We start from the raw sequence: 18,902 nt of genomic DNA, 5'->3' as shown, positions 1-18,902 counted from the left end.
TCAAGCCTTGGTCTCAACACTCGCCTCGAAGTCAATGCGTTTGCTCTCCTTGTCCCATACTGGATGTTTCTTACCCCTCAACGCACGGGATATTTTCTCAAAGACCGAGACGAAGCGATCATCCGCAGCTACAATATCCTTGCCTTCCACAGCGCCGTAGTCGATTTGATTCTCGCCAGGCTCGCGGGGTTTGAAAATACCGGGAACAATACTCTGGCCAACGATGCGCTTTCCGAGGTAGTCGACGACAACTGTTGCAGTAGTGAACAGGCCGTCAACGTCCAGCTGGTTCACTAGCCTTACGCCTGCGACGTCCTTGCCAGTGGCGACCCGTGCAGCTTCATCTCCGCCCTCTGAAGTGAACGTGCCCACACCGTCGGCTCCGAAGGAGAAGAAAACGTTGTTGTAAACAAAAATTTGGGCATCCTTGCATTCTGTAGGGTTAAGAGGTGGGATTTCGCCACGAGCTACCAGGACCGCACCGCGGGTGGCAGCGTCGTTGTAATCAGCGAAGAGCTTGGAAAGGAGTCTTTCGCGGAAAACTCGATCTTGGACAGTCTCTTTCGGCAATTCTTTCGCCGATTGGAACTCCTCGTTCCAGTCCCGCAGCGTGTCAGTATTGTCCACGCCCGCGATCAGGTACGTCTCCTGGGAGCGAGTAGGGTCGGAGAGGTGTGTGCAGTGGGGCGACGTGGTGGATGGTACAATCCAGGGTGCTGCGGGGATAGCGTTGGCAATCTGGAACGTGGCAAGAGGGTCTTTGCGGTTGTTGAACTCCTGCAGAGCCTTGAAGCTCGACTCAAAGGACGGAGATATGAGCTCGAGGAGGCTCAGCAGCGAGTGGGCAGACTGTCCTTTAGGAGCCGGCCGCGGTAGCGGATCGAACTTGCTGTTGGAAGACTTGTTGACGTAAAAGCCGCCAACGTGTGCGGTGACCTGGAACTGTTCACCTTCGTTGGTCGTGATGATCAAGTAGAGCAGGTGCCCCCTTTGTTTCAAATGGCACGGGGGCGGGTTCCAGGACGAGAGCGTGATGGTCTTGATGGTCTTGGGAGCATCGTCGGGTGGGGGCGGTAGGAGGTGAGAAATCGAAGCTGCAGAGCTGAAGGTGGACTCTGCCAGTGGTTCAGGCTGCTCAGCAGGCGGCTGATCTTCGTTTCGCTCGGAGCCATGCTTCGCAGTAACATCGATAGAATCAAGGAGCGACAGGCCGGGCAGGATACCCTGGACTACATCGGCACGGTCGCCCGCACCACCGATGAGCTCACGAATCCTAACAAGATGTATGCGGGCCTCCTTTTCGGTATAGGGATCCTCAACCAGCGTCACGTTGGGGTTTTCGGCAATGCCGGGAACTTCGGACATGGGGATGAAGTCATTGACGCGCTCGCCATTGTGCTCGAGGTGGAAGCAAGTGTACCGGAAGGCCGCAGGCAAGTCGATAATGGACTGACGAACTTCGTGAACTTGCTCCTGGGGTGAGACCTGCCATTTTTCTTATTAGATAAGATGTCACAGGGTAACCGGAAGCAGTCGTCAAGCAGTAGGGCATACCAGGATCGTCATGGAGGAGGGCTCTTGCGGTAGGCCAATCGTAAGGTTGATGAGGGCTGGTCGTCACGTCAGTTTGCTATCAAGTCTCAGTGAGTAGACTGTGCCGTACCCTCAGCGGCGTGCTCTTCCTGATCAACATGGTTTTCGGCAATCGCGGCATCCTGCCCAGCGTCATCTTGAGGTGCGACTTCATCAGCGGCAGGGACTGGATTGAGTCAATGAATAGGAATATATAAACTTGGGAAGACTGCCTGCTCACTCGACCCAGCAGGAACCTCGTTTTTCTCGGAGGACATGACGACGATGATATTTTGTAGCAGCTGCTACAAATCCAGGAGGTGGGAAGAGTCGGTGCCACTGGTGCGGTGTTGTGACCAAGCGTAAAGCAAGGCAGTAAAGTGTTGGGGGAGTATGATGAGTTCGATGTTGTACAGGCAGTAAGCAAATCGAAAACTCCGGAGAAGGGATTAGCGCAGATGAATCGAATACTAAGAAACACTGTCACAAGCTTCTAGGCTTCCCTGTGACAGACAAAGGGAATGTACAAGCGTGGAGATGTGGAAAGGGGTGGTGGATGATGGACGAAACTCGGGAAACGCTGAACGGGAAAAAAATCATCGTCAGTCGCTGGAGTACCAGGTAGCTTAGTCCGGACCGCTTATTGGGTCCCTTCCCTCTGGGGCATCAGGAACCCAGGACGGGGAAAAAAGGGAATGCGTGCACGGGTCGAAGCCGTCGCATGAGCTTCATTAGCCAACCATGTGTCCTAGAAAGCGGCAATCTGTGGGCCTCTAAGCTCCACGGCAATGTGCCGGCACAAGCTCGGTTCATCGCCTGCAATGCAGTGTGACCTCAACATGGCTGGTGACGCTAGTATGAATATAGGTAATTGAGTAAACAAGGGACATGACCAAACACCACCTCGTTCATCGGTCGTTGATCCTAAGCTTCACTTACGCCGATAGACGACACGACCTTTTACGAAAGAATGTTTGCTCCAAGCGAACTTACATTTCCCCTCTCGAGTCCTTAGCTTCTGACGCGTCTGGGATGACGCTCCCTTGTTCTTGGTCTTCTGGCATCCAAGTAACCATTCGCAACCTATAACATCATTTCTACTCGCAGCCTACACCATATGCATATGGTGGCGGCCTCGAGCCCGCTTTCATACTAAATCGGCTCACGCCAGAATGTCGCCTTCTACGACTACGCGGTCATCAAAAGCATCACCAGCGACACGATCACCGCGAATTGACAAGTCACGATTGTCATGGACTGCAACGAGGTGTCATCGTTTGCTGCGGCCCCTTCAGAATCGCATAGCTGCGCTACGGAGGGAGATATATGTTCAAGAGCGCACGTTCCCTCACATACAAGCTGAGAACCTCAACGGCTCTGCCAAGTTGTCGCAGAAGCGGAAGATAGCAGACGGAGACCAGTTGCACGAAACAAAAAGACCATGCCGTACCTATTCCAAAAGGCAGGCTACCGGAGCTGATTGCGCCGTTGACACGACACGCTGGGGTCATGAGGACCGGCCGCGAACTCTCGGTGGTCCCATGCCGCAGACTCCCATCTTCCGCCGGACCAAGCTGGTCAAAACCGAGAAGGGTGTGTCTACCGAGGCAAGTAAGGACGGTCAGGGCACCCGCAACAGGAGCAGCCGATCCATATCCTACTCGGGCAGTCCGACGCAATCTGGACCGCTCATTGCGTCGATCGGCTGCTTGAGGAAAGCACAGTCGCCCGTAGCTCAGCATCGCTACGTGCATTACGAGAGTATGTTGCGAATCTTGGACACTCTCCTCCGTACGACAGCGACACCTGACTCTATTTCCAACCAGAAGTCTCTTCTGCACATGTGTTTGCGTAAGATCCCAGAGTATGCTGCCGGCGTTGAGGCATGGGAAACCAACAACGCATCCAAAACAGGAGCGTCTTCGCTATTCACTCCTCCAAGTGCAACGACTCGTTTATACACCGACCTTGAGCAAATGAGTGGCTCCGATGCTGGGTGGAAATACCTTGCCTCCCTGGTGCGCGCACACGCACTTTGGTTGATCCGAGAGGCAATCACAGAGGGACTGATCGAGCCTGTCTTTGCTGGCATCATCGCACATCACTACAATCAGTTCGGCTACACGGAGGACGCTTCTACGATATTTGAGACGACAGCTGAGCGAACCTACCCGGCCCCACGATCACTTCGAAGTCAGCTGAGGGAAGACAGTCGTCTCTCCTCGTTATCTCTGGTAGTCGAAGCAATTGAACAGCCGGCAATGGCGTCAAGACTCTCACGCAGCACGTCGTCGCTCCTGTCTTCGAAGCAACTTCCTGCTGAATGGCTCTCGACTAAAGCCCTATCAAACCTATGGAAAGCAGCATCGTGGGCTGTGTCGGAGCCCAGAACCAGCATTTACGCCCTGCAACATGCGTCAGCTGCGGTCGCATCTCTAGCTTGCCTTACACGATCGCCGCCACGATCGCAATGCATGACAATGACCGATAGTCTCTCGACTCTTGCCAGTGCGGTGGGCGGTCTTATTGCCATGTCTATGGTGGCGCAGGGGCACAAATGCTTCGCAGAAGCAGCAGACGAAGAGGCGAGCCACGTCCAGAATTATGCACTCCATCGCGTCGTCTACATTTTGCATGAAGCGTTGGCCAGGGGTACAAGTCGGAAGGGCAATGACGATGCGCTGTATATGCTCGAACTTGCCATATTTGTCGTCTCAGCAGCAGGTTTCGACAATGTCCACGCAGCCAATGACGGACACATGCTAGATGTGAGAAAGCACTGGCCTCGAGGAGGGAAGGGATTTCCCAAAACACTCACCGTCGGCCGGTACAATGTCACAGCAGGACTGGCATGCTCCATCGCGCGCGCGTCAGCAAGGACGACATCAGTGGCGCCGCATCGTTTCTTCTCACAGCTCTGCGACCAATTTGAAGAGGCCGGGTTGCCTGGGTTAGAGAGCCTCAGACAGGACGGGGCCTTCTTGCTGGCGCATAAGACGCATGACCTGCGCGACCTTGCATTTGCTGAATGCATGAGCACTGTTGTATCAGGCCCACACCACTCTGTGATGGAACAGAATTGCGTCAACAAGGCCACGTTTGTGGGATACAGGTGGGAGGAAGGTATTAGTGAATGGGTGGTGGCAAGTCCCAAGCGGCCTTGCAGTCGTTATCCTATGGCGGATATCAAGGGGCCGGCGGGGAGACGAAGACGACGGGTGGAAGTCGGTGGCACTGTGCAAGAAGTCCTTGCACCAACAAAGCAGCAGATTCGGACTCCAGCTGCAGTTGTGACGAAGAAGGAAAGGGCCGCGATGGCGGCGAGGCCAAAGTCCAAGCGACAGGCACTGGAAGACATCAGCGGTCGACAGCCACAAGCACAGGCGCGGGTCAGTGACGATGAGTTGGGATTCTGAGGGACTCGCGTATCGAGTACGTAGTAGATCTTGCAGAATACAGACCCAGGCATCACTCGATGCTGGTCTCTTCTGCACCGCACCACGTTGGCCGGCCGAGCGCCCCAAACGGGACGACGAATGGCATGAGCGAAGGTTACCACTATCAGCGTGCCATGCACACCATGTACTCGATGCTGGTTCTCAAAAAGGGGCCAAGGACAGGACCTGGAGCTGGCCAATCCAACATTCTGCTGTCAGCGAGGGCCAGGCCTTCAGGGAACTAGGTTTCAGAACAAGTGGGCGGATATGATGAGGAGGGGGTGGGTCATGTGTGCCTCGGGCTGTCGTGACAGCCTATCATCCTCAGAAAAGCCGTTGGGTGTCGGAGGCAAAAGAATTAGATCAGTTGCAAGGTGCGACACGAACAAGAAAGATGCAAGCAGCGTGCGCAATTGTATGAGGGAAAGAGGCGTTCCCTCAATCAAAATGCAGGCTTGGCAACGCCGCGAAACAAGACTGTGCGATGAGGCGAAGACGGGGCACCTTGCAGCCCACGCAGGGTCAAGGCAGTCATGGTTTCCAATGATGACCTCACAAATCTGCGAACCTAAGACTATATAGACTGTTCAACCTTAAGTGCCTACCTTTGCAGCGAGCACGTAGGTAAGCTCCGTAAGGCCATTGATTGCCCACTCACATCAGGCAGGCATCATCAGGTGGGCGTCCATGTAGATGGCAGACAGCAGAGAGTCGGTGCAAGAATCGAGCGTGTCAGGAACGTCATCTTGGCAGCATGGAGTTACGAGGAACAAGGAGAAGGGAGAGCAGAGGCGTGCCGATCATTACTCTCCTTCGGGCTGAGCCTGCCTCCTGGACCAGCGTACCTTGCATCGCGTCGAGTGTCCGGCTGTTTCATCGGCGCATCGGTGGCCGGGAACCCCTGTTACCTCCGTTCAGATCCACCCCGCTCTACCCACACAGCGGCTCGAGATGGCATATGTTGAGAACTCGATTGGTCATTGTGACGAGGTCTGAGGGGAATGCCGACGCGCTAACGGAGAGATCGAGCATGCCTATGCCTGGTATTCCCCGCCATTCTCCCAACTCAGTTTTCGTGCCCATCGCCCCTGACAGACGTTTGCTTGACACGTCCCACTGACAGACGAGACCAGATGGAAGTCAAGCGACGGCGCAATGCCTGGCAGCGATCGCAGGTGGCTTCGTGTGCCCTGAGCTTCTGCCGTCCTCGTTACCTCCGCCAGGGCCAGGGGGCTTTGACTGCTCGCTTCGAATATATTAACATTTCCTTGTAGGTGGCACCCGTCCCCCTCGCGCCGCCACGATCCTCGGAAATCATCTCCAGAACCAAGGCAGGGCCGTGTGGTCCATCTCTCAACCTGCTCCTTGAGCACTACTTTCATCATGGTATGTACAGTACCTACCTAGTTTCTTGCCCTGCCAGACCTCACCAGACACGCCGCCTATCACTCCCCACTTGATGTTGAGCCCATCAATACTAGCCCCATTTCCCGACCTCTGGCCTGAAGTATCTAAGCTACCTACCCACCCTACCTACCTAAGTATATCCCCTCGACCTCATTCCGCTGGTGCCTGCTCAAAGATCTTCCCCCCATCTGCCTTCCTTTTGTACTTATTCATCAAACTGGCTGCGCCGTCATCCACATTCCTTTCCCACATCCAATCCCTCCGTGAGTCTTGAATTCTTGGGACAGGCCTCCCGCACGCCTTACGACACTCACCTTCCATCGACTTTACTCCACTCCAGTTCTCTCTTTTCGGTCTGCTTTGACTTTGCTCTGTCTGGTTCTGCTCTGCTCGACCGCCGCTCGCTGTACCTTCTATCGAACCGACTTGCTGGTCATGCTCGCACTGGTTTATTTTTTCCGATCTTGATCCTGCACACTCAACATCATCCTCAACTCGTAGACAAATCGACATTCCGAGACGGACTTGGTTCTTCATCAAAGTCGCAATAATCTACAACCGGACCTAAGAACCATGGCAGGACCGGGCAAAGATTCGCCTGAGGAGATCGCGCCAAAGGCCGCCGCATCTGCCCTCAATGCATCACTCAGCAACTACCTCTACTACGTTATGACTGGTTGCTCCATTTGTCCTCATCGCTTGGAGACTCTCGACTCAACTACATCGATATGTTTCGAAACTGTTTGCGTGCCTTAAGAATGATTCGCAGCGCTACTTCCGCTGGAGGCATCGAACCAAGCTCTTCGTTCTTCAAGGAAGGAACGTCATGTACGCTCCTATATTCAGCAAGCGCCACAAACCGGGAATTTCAGCTAAAGCAGTGCCGTCAACGTTGGGCACCCTGCCCACCCGCCTGCAGCTGGGTCTTCTTGTTTGGGCTACTTTACTTTGCTCACGTGCCTCTCGTATCGACATCCCCTTTGCAGCCACTTACGATGATGCCGCCAGAGCCTTTAGAAACCGAACTGGTGTCCTTGCTGTCGTCAACATGATTCCCTTGTTCCTCATGGCCGCCAGGAACAATCCTCTCATCAATCTTCTGGGTATCTCATTCGACACGTTCAATCTTCTCCATCGTTGGTTTGGTCGCATTGTCATCCTCGAGGCTATTGCCCACACGATGGCATTCATGTCCGCTCAAGCCCACTCGAAAAGCTGGGAGGCTGGCTTCCAGACCGTTCTCGCTGTACCGTCCTTCTTCTGGGGCTTCCTAGTAAGTTCTCTAATCGCCACATGGGCCCCCTCAGGCCATGAGTAGCGGGAGCTTTAAACCCTTCGAGAGCTATGCATGCTAACGGCGTGTAGGGAACGTGTGGTTTCTGCGCCATCTTCATCCAGGCTTGGAGTCCTATCCGACACGCCTTTTACGAAATATTCAAGCTTCTGCACATTGTCCTCGCCATTCTCGCTGTCATGGGAACGTGGTATCATCTCCACCTCAAGGATCTCCCGCAGCTTCGCTACTTGATTGCCGCCATTGTCATCTGGGCCGTGGACCGTCTTTGGCGTGTTTTCAGGGTCATATACGGCAACTTCGGCCGAGGTGGCAGCCAAGCGCTCGTCGAGGCACTTCCAGGCAATGCTGTGCGTGTAACCGTCAACATGGCCCGACCATGGACCTTCAGGCCTGGGCAACATGCCTACATGTATATGCCGTCACTCAGTTACCTGCAATCGCATCCATTCTCTGTGGCCTGGAGCGAAGACGCCGAGGACCTCAGCTCCGAGAAGCTTACCATGAACCGGCAGGATATTCTGGAGATGCGCAAGACTACCATATCATTTGTTATCCGAGGAAGAACAGGGTTCACCAACACGCTCCTCCAAAAGGCATCGGCGTGCCCACGTGGCCAGATGCACACAACCTGCATGGTTGAAGGGCCGTACGGCGAGTTGCACAACATGAAGTCTTATGGCACTGTCATGTTGTTTGCTGGTGGTGTCGGGATCACACAAGCAGTGCCTCACGTGCGAGATCTCGTCATCGGCTACGCGAATGGAACTGTGGCCACGAGGCGCATTACATTGGTGTGGGTCATCCAGAGCCCTGAACATCTTGAATGGATCCGGCCGTGGATGACACAAATCTTGGCCATGGACAAACGCCGAGATGTCCTCCGCATCATGCTTTTCGTGAGCAGGCCCCGCTCGAGCAAGGAAATACACAGCCCCTCTGCCACGGTTCAGATGTTTCCTGGCAGACCCAACATTGATACTCTGTTGGCTGCTGAGATGGAGCAACAGGTCGGTGCCCTGGGGGTTACCGTTTGTGGACCTGGTGTTCTCAGTGATGACGTGCGACGCGCTGTGCGGCGCTCGCCAGTATGATGGCGAGATTGACTTCGTGGAGGAAGCTTTCTCTTGGTAACGCCAACAAGGGTCATTGTTTGTTGTCTTGCTTCAGGGGGCAAGACAGAATCTCGTTCCGACTAGTGTAGAGACGACACGGGCGGGTTACTTTGTACATATAGGGACTTTTTGTATCCAACCTAGGCCATGTCATGGCTATGCTTGTGCCTCTTCCAATGACGACATTCATTAGTCCCGTTTGTCCGTGTTTTCCACCACGTTCGGTCCGCCATAGGTTTGAATCAAATATTTGGCACTCGGCAGGCAATATGCACACAGAGGCCGATAGAGCAGGATGGACAGGGTGTGCATGACCATGACCGATTAACCGATGGTTGGTTCCCATAGTACCACAGCCTCCTTGAGTTGCTTGCTTTGGTTCCTGTTGCCCTGATATTCCTGACGCTGGGTACCTGCTCATGTGTCCGCCTACCTGAGGTGCCACCCTGGCAACTGGGTAGGTATCAAAAATTATTCCGCCGAATGAGAGAGCCCCCCGTCAGGTCCGATCCATGCCTCGCTTTCACGTAGTAAATCTACTGTAGAGCCTTCTGGTGGGACCATTTTTTTCTTGTCGAGTGCTCAGTTGGTAGGTAGTTAGGTGCAGTACTCGGAGGACACAAGTTCTTGTGGTCGTAACCTCATCCCGCCTCCAAGTTAGTGCTCAGTCAGCCACATTAGTGCGTCATACGGTATACTGCAACATACCTATCGATAAATGGGTCTCAGCCAGATCCCCACCAACGGGATGACGCGACTTTTTGGCCTAAAGCTGTTTCTCTGTCAGGGAGTAGTAGGTAGGTGTCAGCTGCTCACTCACGTAGCCCCCGTGACAGCCGTCGGATCTAAACCGCAATCATCACGCCCCGCAGTTCGCTATTGCCTCCTTTGGTAAGGTAGGCAGCAAACATCCACCTGGACTGCCTACATACAACCCTTGTCTGGTTGTGTAGAAGAAGCTTTCTTACTCTCAGACCAGATTTGTCTTCAGAACAGATTCCTTGGGTTTTGACCCGGTCTTCCTCCTGCTCCTCTTCCGATCCTTTGGGCTTGCACGCACCTTGAACTGGGTCGTCATTCTTAATGAACCTACTCCTCGCTTGTACTCACCTCTCTGTCTCTTCCCCAAGCCTAGCAGCGACAATCGGCACTGGCCTCACTCCTTCAGGGAAGATTGCGAACACATTGCACCAAGCTTTGAACCCGAGCTTTCAAGGAGGCCAATAAACAGACGAGGAATCCCCGCTTTGCGCAGCTGCAACCTGGCGGATACAATCAAGTCCCATTACAACCGCGTTGCAGCTCACGATCACTGTCCCCGCGCTCAGTTTCTCTGCGCTGTTCCCCGTCATTCAGTCAAGTACACGTAGAAGATGGGCCTCGCCTACAACACGTACCTCAACAGCAGCAAAATCTACGGCTGCAAGACGTGCAAAGCGCACCTCGCCAATCATGAGGACATAATCAGCCGAGTGAGACTTTGATCCCCAGCCTCGGGAAACCCCCTTCCCTGGCTAAGCGGACCACGCCGCGCATTTGCTGACGATTTCGGATGGTTTGACAGAACTTTCGAGGCCAGCACGGCAAAGCCTATCTATTCAATAATGTCGTGAACATTGACATGGGCGAGCCAAGCGAGCGCAATATGACAACTGGGAGGCATATCGTCCGTGATATCACTTGCCGACAGTGCAAAGAGACCGTGGGATGGAAGTACGACAAGGCGTACGAAACTACTGAGAAGTACAAGGAGGGCAAGTTCATTCTGGAGGCGGAGCTTCTCTGCAATGTGACGTGAGGTTTCTTGTATGGGACCTCTGGCCGGCCTAGAGTCGACAGTCGCTCACGGCAAACATACTCGGGTTCTTACACTCCACCCCGCATCGACATTGGCCTCGAGTCACATCGAAAGAGCAGTAGTTGAGGATATAAATATTCGGTATTTATCTAGAAAATGAAGCACAAGGTTGCCTCATGTCGAACATCGAGGAGTAAGGAGAACCCGTGTCTGCGCATCTTGGAAGGGATGTTACTTGCATGTCGTAATATTGTCCGGCTTGCGTGAACACGTTCTCTCAATTCGATTGTTGCTTCTATTCTCCTTGATAAACGTCGGAGGCTCCCTGCCTAATGCTGAATAGGATCCTCTGGCAACAGCTCTTCAATCTCCTCATCAGGTCGTAACGCTTTGAAGGGTGGCTGCACAATGCCATTGAAGACGAATGTGAAGTAGACAAGCAGCGCAAAGCCAACAACCTGCAGCCACTTGAAGGTCTCCCAACGAAGACCGAGAGACACTATCCAGATGAAGAGTGTCCGGCACGTGTCGATGGTCGATCGTGAGGTTGCACTGACACTTCTCGTAACGGACAGTCCGAAGAAGTTAAAGCCGCTAAAGAAAACTGTCAGCACAATGTGAGATGGTAGCAGAGCTCGTACACCTCTTACCCAATGCTGATCATAATCAGGAGACTGGAGATGGCGATTCTTCTGTCCGATGTCATCTGTCTCCAGCCCTCCGCCATGTCAAAGAAGCCGTAGCGACCGGCATCTGTACTGCCCACGGCGACGTGAAGAACTACCATAGCGACGAGTGTGACAACGAAACCAAACAAACCCTCCCAGCCGACAACCTGGATAGGTTCAATCGCCCAACGCTCTAGGATCCACTCTTCCAGCACAAACTGGGTAGCAGTAAAGATTTGGGCTCCAGCAATGAGGAGGACACCAATGACAGAAAGAAGGGCGCTTGAGGTAGGGACTGTCTGCATGAGCGACGCGTCACCCTTGAATTCGTCATCGGTTTCTTCGTGATAAATGGCTCCAGCCAAGCCGACAATGGCAACACCAGTTACGACGCCTGCCAGAGAGAGCCACTGAAACAGATGGAGATGTCGCCGTAGGAATACAACACTGAAGAGTCCGACAAAGAGAACGAGCGCGCCTCTTGTCATTTGATAGATAGAGGCCACCACAAGAAGCAGGCCAATGTTCATAAGCGTGGTGCCGCAGATGTCGGAAACTGCCGGCAAAGCAAGGAGAAGAAGCAATCGACCACGTAGCCTAGGAGAATCCGGTATCTCGTCGTCTGTCGCTGGGCCCCTATCACTCGTGTCGTTGACGAGGGCTGCCCTCGCTTCATCGGCGTGGGTATCATCAGTGCTAACCGCCTCGTATCCGTCGCCTTGAGGTGTCGATCGAGAGACGTAACGGCGCCACAGCGCCATGATGCCAACCACCAACCAGCAGCCCATCTCGCCGACGAACATTTGAGCTGTCTGGAGGACAGGTTGGTTGAAGTAAGCGCGGCGCGAGACGTCGGGATGGTCGCAATTTCGGACGCATTGCATATCCTGAAGGCGCAAGGAGTCAGTAAAAAGCAATCGTTGCAGTATGAGCGGAGATCAAGAAAGCGCTGACCTGGTACTTTGTAAGGATAGTGTTACAGCAACCAGTCAGAAGCATCATGCCCACGAGGAACGGTATCATAGACCGTGCCGCCATGGTGATGTACGGCCGAGTTTGCCCGGACTGTGGTGCCTTGAAGCAGGACTTGCCGACGCTTGTTCAATGTTTTTAACCCAGTTGTTTCGGCAGTTTGTCTTCAGACAGTTTGAACATGCGCTGTCGTTCTTGTTGAGCAAGTGGAAGTGGTTGGATCTGGGCCGAATGCGGGAGGGGAACAGTTGATGTCCAAGCACGCCTCACGGTGACATCGGTACCTGTATCTAAGGCTTATCGCGTTGTGGAGTATGAGTCGGATTCTTAGTCCAGGTAGCCCCCATAATTCTGCCACTGGTGGCCAATTATAGACTTGGATAGCAACCACATGATGGGGGTCATGCGCCCAACCCCGAGGCATGGGTTGAATGGTCCACATGAGCTACCTATCTGCCTACCTTAGGTAGGTCCCTTTGTAGCTAACCCAGGAGTACCTCGCTACCTTGGAGATCATTCAGCGGATGGATCACAGAGGTAGAAAGGTGGCAAGCGGATTCCTTATCAAATAAGCTAAAGCCTATGGTGTTAAACAGTTCCTTGTCGACGCGGGTCGATGATCATTACCAAAGTTCTTCTCCAAGCTCCTCGATGCTCCAAAATCATTCCTGTTGGTGTATAACAGGTGAAAGCTTGCTCGTATTCATGTAGTACGTAGAGGCCACATCGCTCTGGTCTAACCGCTGCTAGGCTGAGCGGCCTCTTTATCCTCAGCCTCCCTTACTTTTCTTTTCTTCCTCTTCTCCTTTGGTTTCTTGTCCTTAATGTTGTTATAGTGGGTTACGCCAAGCTCCTTGTCTCTCGTGAGTTGTTCCACATCCTTATCGCTAACTGGTACACCTTCAATCCTCTTCACTTTCTTCCCTTCGTGGAACATCATCAACCCACCAGTAGCGGCAGCACCACAAGCTAGAGCAACGAGCAGTCCGACGCCCCAAGCTGGTCTGTTGTAACGATTCATACCCCACATGAGGCCGGATAGTCCACATTGGAGAAACGTATTGCTGACCATGAACCATATGACAAAGTCCATCTTCCATTCCGGAGTAGGCCCGGCGCGCACACCTGTTAACGGTGCATCTGGAATCTTGCTCTCCGGCGACGGAACGTTGACGAGTGGTCGGTCTTCGAAGAGTTCGCTGGTGCTTTGGGGCCCCACCCTTGGAGGAAGTCGATCTGAGCCATGGAGGCGAAACCAACTGCGATGAATGCCAGCCAGGTGGCGTAGGGCTTCGTCTTTGGAACCAACACGGTACTTCAATAGATAGAATAGGTCGCGAAATCTCCACGGAGCAAGGCCGAAGCCCGTGACGCAAAACAGAGCATTGACAATCTGCGAATCCCACTCAATCCACTTGCGTCGTGGTGAGTCAATATGCTCGCAAGAGGGATGGCACATAGCTGGAGCTGCGTTGCAGAGTAGGAGGAAAAGCTTGCCCCCCCATGCTACCACCAGAAGCCCATATAGAACGACGAAGAAGCCAAGCGGAGTACATGCGTAGTTCCAAAGAGCAATGGCGCCAAGTTGTGTCGACTCTTTGAGGGAGTGTCGTGGAGGGAAGTGATACCCATTCTGATACGGCTCCGATAGAGATGGCTCGGTGGTATTAGTGGCCGTAGCAGTGGCTCCCCGGGATAGCCGTTCAGCGTGGGTCATGTTCTCCTGCCTTGCCCTGGCAGCAGACGCCGAGGGAGAGGTGCTTGGATTCTTGTCAACGCTGGCTGTGTTTAGGAGGTTCGGTGCAGGTATGACCGCATTTCTCGCGGTCATACAGTGAACTGTGCTTTTATAGATGGACGGGCGACTCGTGCAATGGGATTTTGTTTCGATTTCGGAGCTGATAAAGTGGTATGGTAGGAGAGTGTGTAGGACGGGACGTCCGAATTCTCCTCGACTGCTATTTGATGGCGCTACGATAGCTGCTAATATGTGATAGAGAGGAGGGGGGCGGGGTTGACTTCGGACCCGGGCTGTGGAAGCTTTGTAGAGATGACGCGCTGATAATCTACTAAGGAATTGTTTCCAGTTGGCTTTTTGATTGTTGACGCAGTCGAGGGAAAGTGGGCTGCTACAAAAGTATTATGGAAACAATCTGGAGGCGAACAAGCAGGTTATCATGAGAGACACGCCTGTCGATGATATGACGAGTGATGAGGTAGCTCTTGGCAGTGAGCTGGGGTGTCATCCAATTAGGCTTAATATTTGTGAGGTACTGCAGCAAACAGCCGTCATCGTTGTCGTCACCGATGAAACAGTAAGCGCTCAACCTTCACAGCGATACAATTCCCATCGCACCAAAGTTTCCCATTCAGCATCTGAGATCGGGACTTACCCCTGCTACCTAGCCAGGCTCCCGCTATTGTGGCGCCGACTGGCCGCCACAATGTTCACCAGCCCACCTACGTACTGCCTACTCAGGAAAGGTTCTATTCCAGATCTTCAGGAACCTCGAAGTTTATTCAATGACGCTGCGTTTTAGGGAAGAGCGATCTTCCTCTAGAAAACCTGCCATGACTTTCAAATAACAATTTTGGGATCATTGAGGTACAGTCGCCTATGGCCGCGAACCTGCCTCATGTTCGTCTAACCGTACCTTATGCACCATTAGGTAGTTCCGTATCATCCTGAGTGCCCGATCATGAGGCGTCGGACTGTACCGTGTGTAACGAACCAGCCTCACTGTAAGTAAGCCCCTACATCTCACCAGGACCCACATCGCCCAGAGAGGCCCCTCTACCATCTGAAAGAACTTCACTCCGATCTGCTTCCAACCTGCCGAAACCGATGAACGCAGATTTCACCATTCAGCACTTCCATAGACACAACACACGTGGCCGACTACATTGTGGTCTTGTATTATGGAGTCTCACATTTTGCATTTCTCACACCTCACTGCTTTGGTAGTCGACAATCTTCGGGACCAACATGACTGGACAAACATTCGAGTTCAGTCACCTGTCAACAACGTCGATGGTAATTTGCCCCGACCTGCTCTGAGCGGCCTACCCCCGCGCAGAATCTATGTGCACCCCGACGAGCAGATCGAGGCCCTCCAGTCCGGACAACCTGTCGACACAGAGGCTGCACAACGGCCAGAATTTGAGTGGGTTGTGCCAGTTCACATCACTGAGAAGCTGTCCCTTCGCAAATTCTCCGCTATATTCGACACTTTGGACGTGCTGCCACCTGGGACCGTAGTGCAACCGGCGGAGCGGGATATGCTGTCTTCCGGACGAGATTGGAGAGGTGCTGCGCGCCACAAAAGGATACTCGTGGCCGTCATACACGCTGATTCCACCATATCCTATTATCTTGTGCACGATGGGATTGTCAAGCCTCGACAAAACTGATATCGGCGTAGCCTTGACTGGGGTATGCGATGCATTGCTCAACGGATCTTTCGCACGCCGCCACGATTTTTTCGAGTTTATGGTAGAAGAAGAAAACCTCCTTTGCCTCCACGCTATCTAATCGAAAATCGGTTCTCTCTAAACAGGTCGGACGGGAGCACTGTCTTGCCAGGCATGAGATTATAGCTCGAGGCAGGCTGCCTAGAGCCTAGACGGCCTCAGCTCTGCTACCAGTTCCGCACCAAATTGTTATCTCATCAACATATCAGAGCTTGATGAAGTTCGGCCAGCACTAGGCAGCGACGCACTACTAGTGTTCTTGCTGTAGATCAATCGTCACATGAAATGGGGTTGTGAACCGGCAAACAAAATGGAACACCCGATAGCGCTGGGTGGTTGGTACCTGTAGAAGAGTACGTTGTCCTCAATACCCCCACGGAGAGTCGTGCGCTAAAGACAATGGTGCGTGGTCTTGCATCACCGACGACTGGACGTAGGCTTGGGTTGCTCTCAAGTTGGACGAATTCGATTACGCTATTTGCACCGCACTTAGCCAGGATTCTGTCGTTCACGTCTACTTCTTCCTCGCCATACACTAAGAAAATGATGCTGTCAAGCCCTGGGTATACAGTCAAATGTAGAACTTGGTCGCGGCGCGAGTCTGGAGTTGCTATGGTGGTGCACACCGCGAGGAGGCTTCAATCGAAGTTGATGGCAGTAATACCGCTCCGTTCTTACGGCAGCATATCAACAGCGGCTGTTGAGACATGATGCTCATGGGCCAAACGCTGGCCATTAGACAGTGAAGTGTTGGACATGGAGTTCGGAGGCTAGATCAAGCACCGTCGAAGCTCAGCGAAAGTCAAAAGCGAGCCTCGAACACAGCAGAATGAGTGGCCCTTTTGACAAGAGACGGATTTCCCACCGGCTCAAAGGAAGTAATATCTTTCTCTCGCTTCCTGCGCAAAGTGGCATTATTCGGGGTAGTGGGTGGTGCGGCGGTATGTACCGTAATACGGTCGCAAGGAGCGCAGTTACGATTACAAACCAGGATAGATCGAAGGAGCAGACTGCTTTGCCTACGGTCCCACGGACCACATGTCTCCTGGGGAATTCCAAATGGGCCTTTTCGCCGTTTCTTCAAGCTCAGAGAATTGAGGTAAGAGCGAATGAGCCCAATACGAGTACGATGCCCATGTGAAGATCGCACGCTTTTACGCTGTATGCTACCTTACGTGAGGTTAACGGAACTCCACTTTCGACTGCTCAGGTATATAGGTACTTCTTTTCTTCAGAGATGTCCGAAGTTCTGCGATCAAGCACCTGCAGGATGCCAGGGAACTATTATGTATATGTTCTCGCTGGCAGCTATGTTCACCCACGTGCCGCCCCTCGTCAAATTGAGCACCTGACCTTTAGTAGATTTCTCTGGCCCGCCACACCCACCCACCCTGCTCAGTGGTTCCTTCGAGCCGATGTCGCATGCCCCAGATACAGAGTGGTCCGCTGCCGTGCAGGAAACCACTCACCGAAGACACCAGACTGCTCACTCTAGGTACCACAAGGTGACGGACTGGCGGGCTCACAGGTTGGTGGGCAAGGTGGGCAACAAAAAGGTTCAGTGTGGAGTGCCTACGTGCTGTGCAGCATGAAGAATCGGGGTGCTTGAAGGGTGCACCAATCGCAGGAAGAAATACATGCCAAGAGTGAGGCTTAGATGCGAGGTGGAGTCGATGGCTGGAGCGTTAGCCGCGGGCATGGCAACGGTCGCAACAGAACAGATGAGTGCCGGTCTCGATGCCTGCTTACCGGCTGGCTCTCCTCCCACCACCGTGGCCTTTTCCCCATCTCCATTTTCTTGGCCAAGATATCATGAAGATTGCGCGTAAATCGACCGATGCGGATATTCTTTCGCAACGTGTTTTCTTCTCCTTCTCGCCCTGTGGTTATTCTAGTGGTCGCAAATCCGGAGCGCGCTCGCTTCCTGGAAGCAGCTGTGTCATGATAGAAGCCGGTGGGCACGAGGCGGGAGGCTCCGCGTACCCTGTGCCCAGGGCTCAGGGCAGGAAGGTAAACCATCCCCCTTCCAGCGCACCCCGAGGGGTCCCTCAGGCCAGGTCAGGTAGCGTGGTACCAAGGCAAGAAGGTGGCAGGTAGACCCTGCCATAGTCTTGGCTGAGCATGAAGACGGAGGGCGGGGGTTGGCCTTGGCAAGCGCCCTCGTGCCCACACCCCACCCTCTCGCCTCATCTAGCCCATGATTTGTTACTGCTCTACTTGGTCTCGCCCTGATGAGCGGGCGACATTGCCAAGTAAGAGCGCCGAGTTAGTGTACCTCTCTATCTCACCCTTCCGCCTCCACCCCCGCATTGCCTACCCTGCCTGGGTACATACCACTCACTGTTCAGGGAGGGAAGGTAGCGACTGCCCTTCAATTTGCCCTGTGAGGAGCGAGGAACGAGCAGCACACCGCACCAGTTCTGTCGCACCGCGGGCAGCCCAAGGCAGGCAAGTTCATAGGGTAGGTAGGCAACATCTAGAGGCCCAGGCATAGGCGCTCACTCTGTATCGCCCCTCCGTCTCTCTCTTCCCCCCCTCTCTCTCTCCATCACTTGGACGGCCTGCGTGTCACGCTTCTCACTACTCGTCGCGCTTTCGAACGCGGTCACCATACGACCTTGTCCTTACCGCACATATACTTCTCCCCGATTGAAGTTCTTTGACTCTCACAGTGTGCCGGGGAGCAAGTCGCGACAGCCAGCCAACACGACGTCTCAGCAGATTGGCAGGTTGTGCCAGCCGCTCTTAGAGGAGCATCTAGTTACCTGGGCCTGCCCTTGCCTCATCTTCATCTCTAGCCTTTGCACTTTGCCTGGTTGCGACTGTGGCTCCTTGCAGCGCACCGCCTTCGGGGCCAGGCGCCTGCTCGGGCAACTGTGCCTCGCGACTCGAGGATTCTCAATCTGCGACAAATCGCTCTCTGCTTCTCCTCTCAGTACGCCGATCCTCACCGCCCTCACTCTCAGTCAGTCGTGCCAGCTTGCGCCGAAGAACACATGACTATTGAGAACGACGAAGATCAGGATTTCAAGGACGCAGAACCAAATACGGAGCTACTGAGCATCGCTTCATCGTGAACTCACATCGCTTATCAGTCTGCCAGTCTTCCTCACCAGGACCTCATCTTGAATCCGCCCACATGGCGAGTAATCGAAGACTTGCCCGAAT

The 18,902-nt window shown here is 53.6% G+C and overlaps 8 protein-coding genes across 8 annotated transcripts in view; 5 read left to right on the top strand and 3 right to left on the bottom strand.

Annotated features, from left to right (window-relative positions):
• Window positions 1–1,850, bottom strand: part of VDBG_06972 (conserved hypothetical protein) — a gene marked incomplete at both ends in the record, with an annotated part of 4,027 nt that extends 2,177 nt beyond the window's left edge. Inside the window, 4 exons of the mRNA XM_003002355.1 lie at window positions 19–1,485; window positions 1,555–1,610; window positions 1,664–1,759; window positions 1,814–1,850. Coding sequence (XP_003002401.1) covers window positions 19–1,485; window positions 1,555–1,610; window positions 1,664–1,759; window positions 1,814–1,850 — 1,656 coding nt within the window. The remainder of the gene's footprint in view (window positions 1–18; window positions 1,486–1,554; window positions 1,611–1,663; window positions 1,760–1,813) is intronic.
• An 894-nt stretch (window positions 1,851–2,744) lies between these two features.
• Window positions 2,745–4,988, top strand: VDBG_06971 (predicted protein; the record flags this gene model as incomplete). Its single annotated transcript, XM_003002354.1, has 1 exon — window positions 2,745–4,988. The coding sequence occupies one exon, from the start codon at window positions 2,745–2,747 to the stop codon at window positions 4,986–4,988; it is 2,244 nt and encodes a 747-aa protein (XP_003002400.1).
• Window positions 4,989–5,960: 972 nt separating this feature from the next.
• Window positions 5,961–9,012, top strand: VDBG_06970 (ferric reductase transmembrane component 3; the record flags this gene model as incomplete). Its single annotated transcript, XM_003002353.1, has 5 exons — window positions 5,961–5,999; window positions 6,284–6,395; window positions 6,997–7,082; window positions 7,186–7,689; window positions 7,782–9,012. 5 exons carry the CDS (start codon window positions 5,961–5,963, stop codon window positions 8,802–8,804), a joined length of 1,764 nt encoding a protein of 587 aa, XP_003002399.1.
• A 711-nt stretch (window positions 9,013–9,723) lies between these two features.
• VDBG_06969 (yippee) lies at window positions 9,724–11,143 on the top strand (the record flags this gene model as incomplete). Its single annotated transcript, XM_003002352.1, has 2 exons — window positions 9,724–10,297; window positions 10,390–11,143. 2 exons carry the CDS (start codon window positions 10,199–10,201, stop codon window positions 10,621–10,623), a joined length of 333 nt encoding a protein of 110 aa, XP_003002398.1.
• Window positions 9,829–12,329, bottom strand: VDBG_06968 (integral membrane protein; the record flags this gene model as incomplete). Its single annotated transcript, XM_003002351.1, has 3 exons — window positions 9,829–11,217; window positions 11,274–12,178; window positions 12,246–12,329. The coding sequence occupies 3 exons, from the start codon at window positions 12,327–12,329 to the stop codon at window positions 10,953–10,955; spliced, it is 1,254 nt and encodes a 417-aa protein (XP_003002397.1).
• A 670-nt stretch (window positions 12,330–12,999) lies between these two features.
• VDBG_06967 (conserved hypothetical protein) lies at window positions 13,000–14,109 on the bottom strand (the record flags this gene model as incomplete). The annotated part of the gene is made up of 1 exon (XM_003002350.1): window positions 13,000–14,109. The coding sequence occupies one exon, from the start codon at window positions 13,978–13,980 to the stop codon at window positions 13,000–13,002; it is 981 nt and encodes a 326-aa protein (XP_003002396.1).
• Window positions 14,110–14,440: 331 nt separating this feature from the next.
• VDBG_06966 (conserved hypothetical protein) lies at window positions 14,441–15,674 on the top strand (the record flags this gene model as incomplete). Its single annotated transcript, XM_003002349.1, has 3 exons — window positions 14,441–14,578; window positions 14,933–15,005; window positions 15,271–15,674. 3 exons carry the CDS (start codon window positions 14,441–14,443, stop codon window positions 15,672–15,674), a joined length of 615 nt encoding a protein of 204 aa, XP_003002395.1.
• A 1,797-nt stretch (window positions 15,675–17,471) lies between these two features.
• Window positions 17,472–18,902, top strand: part of VDBG_06965 (predicted protein) — a gene marked incomplete at both ends in the record, with an annotated part of 2,131 nt that continues 700 nt past the window's right edge. Inside the window, 2 exons of the mRNA XM_003002348.1 lie at window positions 17,472–17,744; window positions 18,533–18,807. Of these exons, the coding sequence (XP_003002394.1) occupies window positions 17,472–17,744; window positions 18,533–18,807 (548 nt within the window). The remainder of the gene's footprint in view (window positions 17,745–18,532; window positions 18,808–18,902) is intronic.

The sequence above is a fragment of the Verticillium alfalfae genome, genomic scaffold (genome assembly GCF_000150825.1).
Source record: "Verticillium alfalfae VaMs.102 supercont1.9 genomic scaffold, whole genome shotgun sequence".
Lineage (NCBI taxonomy): Eukaryota > Fungi > Ascomycota > Sordariomycetes > Glomerellales > Plectosphaerellaceae > Verticillium > Verticillium alfalfae.
The sequence above is the reverse complement of the archived record's forward strand: the minus strand, read 5'-3'. Positions and strand labels throughout refer to the sequence as shown.